Source organism: Haliotis rufescens, unplaced genomic scaffold (assembly GCF_023055435.1).
Source record: "Haliotis rufescens isolate VD_foot unplaced genomic scaffold, xgHalRufe1.0.p SCAF_13, whole genome shotgun sequence".
Lineage (NCBI taxonomy): Eukaryota > Metazoa > Mollusca > Gastropoda > Lepetellida > Haliotidae > Haliotis > Haliotis rufescens.
Genome location: NW_025963813.1, coordinates 22714375 through 22722951, shown reverse-complemented (window position 1 = coordinate 22722951; position 8577 = coordinate 22714375). Strand labels below are relative to the sequence as shown.

General features: G+C 39.0%; 2 protein-coding genes across 2 annotated transcripts; one reads left to right on the top strand and one right to left on the bottom strand.

Annotated features, from left to right (window-relative positions):
* The first annotated feature begins 1150 nt into the window (after window positions 1–1150).
* LOC124125537 lies at window positions 1151–5534 on the top strand. The gene is made up of 3 exons (XM_046488866.2): window positions 1151–3266; window positions 3506–3666; window positions 3974–5534. The coding sequence occupies exons 1-3, from the start codon at window positions 3009–3011 to the stop codon at window positions 5166–5168; spliced, it is 1614 nt and encodes a 537-aa protein (XP_046344822.2). The 5' UTR covers window positions 1151–3008; the 3' UTR covers window positions 5169–5534.
* A 412-nt stretch (window positions 5535–5946) lies between these two features.
* LOC124147773 lies at window positions 5947–8151 on the bottom strand. The gene is made up of 2 exons (XM_048394649.1): window positions 7475–8151; window positions 5947–7051 (listed from the first exon to the last, which is right to left on the bottom strand). The coding sequence occupies exons 1-2, from the start codon at window positions 8059–8061 to the stop codon at window positions 5947–5949; spliced, it is 1692 nt and encodes a 563-aa protein (XP_048250606.1). The 5' UTR covers window positions 8062–8151.
* Window positions 8152–8577: the final 426 nt, after the last annotated feature.

Genomic DNA, 8577 nt, shown 5'->3' with positions numbered 1-8577 from the left:
GGAAACTGTTGATGGATTTCGATTACATCAAATAAGCGACATAATACATCGAATAGAGAAGGATAGGGAGTTGAGACTTGGATTGTATAAAAAGTATCACAGAGCCGTGAATGCTCTGGACGGAGTTGACACCGCTCTTGTAGTATCTGGCATGGGACCCGGTGTAGCGGGTATCGGTTTACTATCAACTATAATCGCCGCGCCTATCGTGCTCGGCATGGAAATAACAGCTGGAATCTCGGGACTGGCAGGAATAGCGATAAAATTCATTTCTTGTAGGTTACAAAAGAAAGCATTAAAACACGATAGTATTCGAATACTCGCCGAAGCAAAGTTGAACAGCATTGAGGATCATATTTCGACAGCAATGGCCGATTGTAAGATATCCGAAGATGAGTTTCGTTTAGTGCTGTCTGAACTCACCAAATACAACGAAATGAAGCAGGAGATTCGATCAAAATGTGATAAGACCAGTGGTATTAGCGAAGACGAGAAAAAAAAGTTCATAGAACAGGGGAGGCAACATGCGCGTCAATTATTCCGTGCCAAAACCAAAGAACTGGTTGGAGATTAAAAATAGATTGCTTACTCTCGTTTGATCACATTTAGACAAATGCTTACATAAGTATATAATAATGGAGAAAGCTATTAAATGGAGAGAATTACCACAAGGTTTTTATTATATCAGTGATGTCAAACAAACCAAATACGGTTATCAATTGTTTCTTATCAATTTACAAGAAGAGTGTAGTTATATAGTCTGGTCTCCTAGTAAAATGAACGAAGAACTTAATAAAAATGTTGAATATCGCTTTATCGATAAAAATAATGAAGAATATTTTTATTACCATTTAGGCTCATCTAAAGCAATGATTGGCCCCAGGTATTGGTGAGCTAGAGCCAATTTAACTTAATCTCATGACTATCGTTAAATCGCATAGTCATTTTGGCATAAAAAATGCCACCTGTAGTAGCAGTATAGGTATATAAGTCCGGCTCCAGTGGAAGTGAGCCAGAACCATCATTACCTATAAAAAAATTGTATCATAGACTCCAGGTGGTGGTGAGCTAGAGTCAATTTAGCTGAATCTCATGACTATCGTTGAATCGCATAAGTCATTTTGGCATAAAAAATTCCCCCTGTAGTGGTGGTATAGGTATATGAATCTGGCTCCAGTGGAAGTGAGCCAGAACCATCATTACCTATACTACTCCCTTCCCTGTTCGTCATATATTGATGATGTCATCAAGAATCGAATATTCATTAAATGCTACATTCGGCACTTAATGTTAGACTGGGTATGCCTGCCATTAATAAGAGTGATTACATGACACAAGTTGCCCCTACGCACAACAGCCGAGCATCGTTGAACTTTTCTACTATCTGGTTAAGAAACTAACTCTAAAATGCACGTTGACATGGCCATAATCAGGGACTTAGATTATGTCAACAAACAGATGATTAATTTCAGTTCATACATTAACTGGATTGCAGCTGCAATTCTCCACGTCATACCCCGAACAATCAGAACGTAGGCCTACACTTAGACACCCCACGGAGATGACACTACAGCAGACCGGATTAATCCACAGCTCACTGGAACACATACTGAAGATGCAGGAAGATCTTCAATCAGCACAAGACTGGATATCAGCACAGTTCCTGCTAAAGATGATCATCCCACTTCGCAGAGGAGGAAGCAGAAGCAGTCCCCGAAGGGGATACCACCGGAAATGCCTTCAGACCCTACCGACATCGCTTGCCCAATGGATAACGAGTTAGAACTACAGAAGATCAAAGATACGACCACATCGAATCCAGTCGAACTAGCCGGTTTACAGACATCGACCCAAGATTACACAAGTTCAGCAAGGGGCTATCAGCATCTTAAAGGAGTCAGAGACCACTCACGGGTTCTACTCCCCAGTATTCCAGGTACCTACGCTTTGCAGTCAACGGTCAGAGATACCAGTTCAGGGTACTACCATTCGGCATATCCTTAGCCCCATGGTTATTCACCAGGTTCACCAATCCCATCATCGGTTTGCGCCCATATCAGTTCATAAGGCTTCTCGGATATATAGACGATTTCCTATTGGCCGATCAGGACAATCGCAATTAGTTTAAACACAGTGTGCCTCACTACTAACACTCTTAGGTTTCCTGGTTCACCCACTAAAACAGAGCTAGTACCCACACAGGCATCACCTACATAGGCGCAAGATTCTACTCAACAAGGGCATAGCAGCACCCCCAGAAAACAGATATGCAAGAGTAGAGCACACGATAACAAGCCCACTCGATCAGGCCGTCAAGTCGAGACGCTGGTGGATGTCTCGCCTATGCCCGTTCACATCTATCCAAGATTTAACCTACAGAGGCACATGGTCTCAGCCTTTACTGAAGGAGGTTACATGTTTATATGCCTTGGTAGACTCAGTTAGTTGCAAGATCGAAGCAAGACACATACCGGGCAAGCTATATACCCTAGCAGATTACCTATCCCGGAAGAACAAGATAGTACCCACAGAATGGTCACTACATCCCGAGGTGTTCAAGTGGATAACCCAGCTATGGGATACTCCAAACCTAGATCTATTCGCCACATGTCTCAACAACAATCTACCAGTCTACGTCAGCCCGGTACCAGACCCACAAGCACTCCAAGTCGATGCGCTCGCCATGGAATGGGAGGGAATGTTTGCATACACTTTTCCCTCATGGGCTCTCGTAGACAGAGTACTGAAGAAAATAGAGGAAACAGACTGTGTCATAATCCTCATAGCCCCGGCATGGCCAGAAAGGGCTTGGTTTCCGAGACTTCTACAACCTCTGGTAGAAGTACCTCTGAAACTCCCAGTATGTCACGACCTATTCGACTTTCCGAAAAGTCAAGTTCAATGAGAGTTATCCGTCTTGAGTTGGAACTCTTCAATTGGTTGGATGAACTTCCGCCGAGTAGTGTCAACTTCCGTCGAAAATAGCGCGCTGCTTCGAAGCTGTCAAAATGGGGAAGCAATACTGCTGTATTTGTAGCAATTTTAGGGGAAAGATAGTCGGTGAAAGAATAGTATCTCTACACGTCATTCCAGTAAGCAAGTCCCTACGACAAGCGTGGATAAGGCGACTTCGGTTAGTGAGAAAAGACCTCACAGTGACCAAGCACACGGAAATATGCTCAGAACATTTCGTGGGTGGTAACGGTCCAGGCATAGGGCATGATGTTCCATCGATTTTTCCGAAGAAAAATTACAGTACTTGCACAGTGAGTTATGTTGATTCTTATAAGATTTATGCTATTGTTGGTGTATTTAATGTGTTTTATCGTTTGTGAATGTTATGTGATTGTGAAAAAGTGCTATGATTAAAACTTGAAATGAAAAAAAAACAAAAAAAACGTTTCAAGTTGTGTTGATCTTAAAATTCTATGTATCCTCTCTTTCATCTTATTTGTTTGAATAAATAGAAAAAAATGTCTCAGTGTCTGTTGATAATTTGTTGCAGGTGTCTGATGCTGACTTTGTTGATACCTCTAAGCCAAATGAAAGCCCATTCAAGCAGGCCTGTGACCCTGAATCTCCCAAAGTGACTATGCAGATACACGGAGGGACTCCTCAGTCTGATGAAATTGAACATCATTCCACAACATTCAGTCAAGGTGCCAGGTACAGCGGGAACATAAGTTTTTTCTCTTTTTTTGAATTTGTTGATTATTATGAGAAGTTATGCTTAACAAGACAAAATATAAAAATCATGGTGTAGTCTCTCTTACTTACAGAACAATAAAATATAAAGAGCATAACATATAATAGAACATTGACCAATAAACTTGATAATACACTTCTTATATTAGCTTTTGTATTAACAGATTTATGTTAATTTATTTTTTATTAATTTTAATTCCTTTAACCTCAAAATATCGAGAAAGAAACTTTATTTAATGTGATGAAAAGCTATTTATTATTTTGACAGATCCTATGACGTTGCATCAATTATGCTGCATGACTACTGTGAGGCTGTGTGTGAAGACGACATCAGTTGCATAAGATATGGATCATCGCAAACAGAAATGGTGGAAGTTAGAAGCATGTCTACTCAAACTGACGATGTAATGTTCCAGTGTTTAAATCCTGAGAAAACATCCTGTGCAATGACTCAGACTGAGACTGAAAATAAAAAAGTCTTTCGCAATCAAGCCACTCAAGTCAAACTTCCTGATTTAACATTTTTTGATGTGAAGAATGATTCAGAATTGGTAACCTATTATACAGGTCTTGTGGATGCAGAAAAGTTTTCATGTTTATTTGACAAGTTTTCTGAGGTTCATGACAGGGACTATCCAACTTCCAATATCGGATGCCCTAAATCTTTGTCTTTGATAGACGAGTTCTTTCTAGTGTTGATGCGTCTTAGACTTGGACTCCTAGTTGTTGCTTTATCAAAGCGATTTCATATTTCCAGAAGCTGCTGTGCTGATGTCATTAATAGATGGATTGATATTTTGTACAACAATTTATCCTTCCTAGTTGTCTGGCCATCAATGGATACTATTAATACAACTATGCCTCAAGGTTTTAAAGATCTGTATCCAAATACAAGGGTTGTTATAGATTGTACAGAATTATTTACAGAAAAACCTTACTCTATTGGTAAACAGTCACAAATGTACAGTCATTATAAAAGTCACATAACATTTAAAGCGCTTGTTGGTGTCACTCCAAATGGTGTTGTTAGCTTTGTCTCTGACTTGTGGTCAGGAGCTATAAGTGACCGGCAAATAACAGTAGAATCAGGACTTTTAGATTTGTGTGATGTAGGTGATGCAATCATGGCGGATAAGGGATTTACAATCTCAGACTTGACAACACCAAAAGGTATACTCCTAATAATTCCACCAAAGAAACATAAGAGAAAACAGCTGACTGCTGTAGAAATTGAACAAACTAGGAGAATAGCGAACTTGAGAATCCATGTTGAAAGGCACATGGAACGTGTCAAGAATTTCAGAATTTTGCAGGGTATAATTCCAATTACAATTTCAAAATCTGTAAACAAAATCTGGAAAATCTGTAATGCTTTGACTACTCTGCTTCCCCCTCTTTATCCTCATGACCAAGAAATTGATGACAATTACTTCTTTGATGACAGTTCCTTGCTTGCTCTGTAATTAGTAGGATTAGCATAATCTTATTGCAGCTCCAGATGTGAATGGTCACTTGATATTTTCTGCTATATTTAAACTTAATAATCATGGTATCATGATAACAATTTGTATTGAAAACATTGAGCCAAATAAGTCTAGACAAATAAGTCTATTTTTGTCGAATATGACTATTGACATGACCACCTACTGGCTGTCTATTTTTGTTTTACTTATTGAATCAAAGCATTGATATAAAAATCCTGACTCTTCATATAAGTAGATAAACAATTTCATGTTTTAGCTGTGACAGCAGGATCATAGTCCCATGGTTCTAATTTTTGTAACAATAACTAAAAATGAAAGAAATAAACGCTTGATGATTTTCTTTAATCATGTTGTCCATGTTGTCATTTCAAGACGTTACAGAAAATATGTTATGATATGTTATGGCTTAATAGAATGGTTCAAGAAATTACAAGGAGAAGAAGATATCCTATGTCTAAGCGACATACTATCTGAATGGTCAGTCGCCGTGAATGCGGCGTTAAGTAACAATTCACCCACTGAATGGTAAGTATCTATGACTATCAAAGAATGATATGATATGGTATTGAGTGAAACATTGAATTGACTGAGTGAGCATAGGGTAAAACAACTGGTAAGATGGTAGTACAACGGTCAATCTAATACAGTGAAACACCTCGCTGGACACGTAGGGTATATTTTTCAGGAATAATGGCTGACAGATAGAAACTGCGAAGCCTTGTGACCATCTGATGCCACTTGTTCTCGTCAAATGTAATCAATAGATACATTCAATAGATATCCCTTTGAGAGTCCACACCACAAAATCACACCAAGTTCTTTTGGTCAAGGCCATCTGTCCTTGTACTTGAAAGTAGTATGCATGGTTTTCTTTTAGAGTCACATTATTGTCCACAATATGGCAGAAGAAATTTATATTTGATGCAGCCTCTTCTGGTGTTAGATCTCTGAAAACAGATGGACATTTAATCTCTACTAAGCCATGTTGATTACTACATGTACTACAATCTGTGCATGACACAAGTCCATCAGGGCTAGTTGCAAGGTAAGGGTAGTCTGTATTCACAATTAGTCCACACTGAGACACTTTCAACTGTGGATGAAGACCTGCCATTTTGTTGATATACTGCCGCCTTGCTGCAGATTCATGTGAAAGTCCCCATCTGGTATGTCTGTTACCAAATTCGCCCCGATATCCCATTAGGTCACATACAAGTCTATCTGGAGCTGTAGATGTCTGTCGGATAAATACTTTGCCAAACTGTGAACTTGTTATCCTTTCCAATCTGGCTTCCTTCCAAAACTTTGTTTTATGTTGTCCTCTTGTCATTCTCTCTATTGACCTCACATCCTTTTCTGACACTTTCATGGAATCAAAATAATTTTGAAAGGTAGTTTGACAGGTTGGCGATTTAATATCAACATAGTCAGGAATACAACGATCAATGCATGGTATTTTTGGAAGTTCTGGCATAGGTTCAGGAGCTTGAGTAACAGTAGTTGTATTAACAACATATCCACATTTACCTTTTGTTTCATGACCAATTAACTTCTTATTAAATCTTGTGAGATTTATTGTTGTCTGTGGCATGTTGCTGTTGGGACAAATTGATCTTTTGTTGATTGTTCCATTCTGTATTCCAACAGTACCTTGTGTAGTCCCAGTACCTTTTTGTTGACTCTTCCTGCCACTTGACATCAGGTTCAAGTCATCCGATTTCATTGGATCCAACTTCCTTTTTCTGGGAATTTTCCACTTGCACTCAACTGATGTGCATGAAAGCAAACCATCCTTTTTCTTCTGACTAATGTCTGCAAGGGCATGAAGCAGGGCTGATACATGATTACAAGCCTCCCCGGCACTGCAAAAACAAAATTAGTTATATTTATTAATATTATTTGGACTCTAGCTTTAATATTATGAAATAACAATCAAATGCATATAAAATGACACAGTCATGTTTCCTCTATTTCACCCTAAATAATTATTATTTTTAATGTAATCAGCTAAAGATGTCACATATTAATAAGCAACAATATCAATAATCTGTTTATTTATTTAAATTAACAAAAGTGAATGAGAGGTCCCACAAAGGACGAGATTTTAAAATGTATCAATTACTTTGCTGGTATTTGGAATTAATAATTTACATATCTTTTGATCAAACTTAATATTTGGAACATATTTGCTTTGAAAAGGTTTTTAAACGTTTTGTTTGTAAAAAAAACAGCTATCTAGATATAGATGACACGACTTTAGTTATATAAATGCAAAGTCTACATACCCAGCTGCACAAGTACAATTTGCTGAATGAACACGACCTGTTACTTTTGAGAGACTTGCCCAAACGTCGTGATCAGGGCTTTTCCTTGGATCCGTTGTTGGTAGTGATGGTATGACACGGCATCTGACAAACATATGGTCACAGTCGTGATGGATATCGTGTAGAGCTACGCCGTGAACATGTCTATCTTGGTAAAACACCACTGCCTTCATTTGTCGTTTAGCCATCATGGGTTTCTTGTCTGAAGTCCTATGGTTGCTAAGTACCATATAATTGTAGATTTCCTTCTCTGAGAATTCCGGCAATGATTCAACAGCATCGTTCCATCCAGTCATTAATGTAGTGGGGTCTGGCATTCGATATCCGCTGGGTGTGACGAGCTTCCGTTGCATAGATATAACGCCTTTACTGGGTTGTACTAAGGTGGTTGCATCCAAACGAAGTGCCTTCGCCCCTCTTGCTCGCGCTAAAACTTGTGCTCTTACCCCAGTCACCTTTTGATTTCGTCCCCGTAGGTATTCACGCAATTCTTTAACTGTCATTTGATGGAATTCATCATCAACGTCAATATTGTTATTTGCCGCCATTTTGAAGGTTTACTCGGCGGAAGTGAACGTGAAAAGGGGACACCACTCTAATTTTCTTTGCAAAGGGAGATAACAACACTTTTCGGAAAGTCGAATTGAGACAACCAATGCGGACATATTTTACGGCCGCTTCGACAACCTCCATATTCACGCTTAGAAGTTATCTCGAATAAGATGCAAGCCACCGGTTACTCTAAATCAGCTGCTCGAAGAGTGGCAAGCTCATGGAGACCAGCATCGTCTGCCCTATACAATAACAGATGGGGCAGGTTTGTCGAGTGGAGAATGAAAAAAGCAAATAACGGGAAATAACGATACCTATAGTGGCTGAATTCTTGCTCTATCTAAAAAACGACAAGAAATTACGACATCAGTATTATAACACCATATGAACCCATGAGTAGGGCGACATTACTATTATCCCCAGGGAAACTGTTGTTGTTGTTTTTCTACTAGCCATGGCTCGTGTCAGAATTACACGCTATTGACACCTCCACTGTAACTCATACTCAAGAA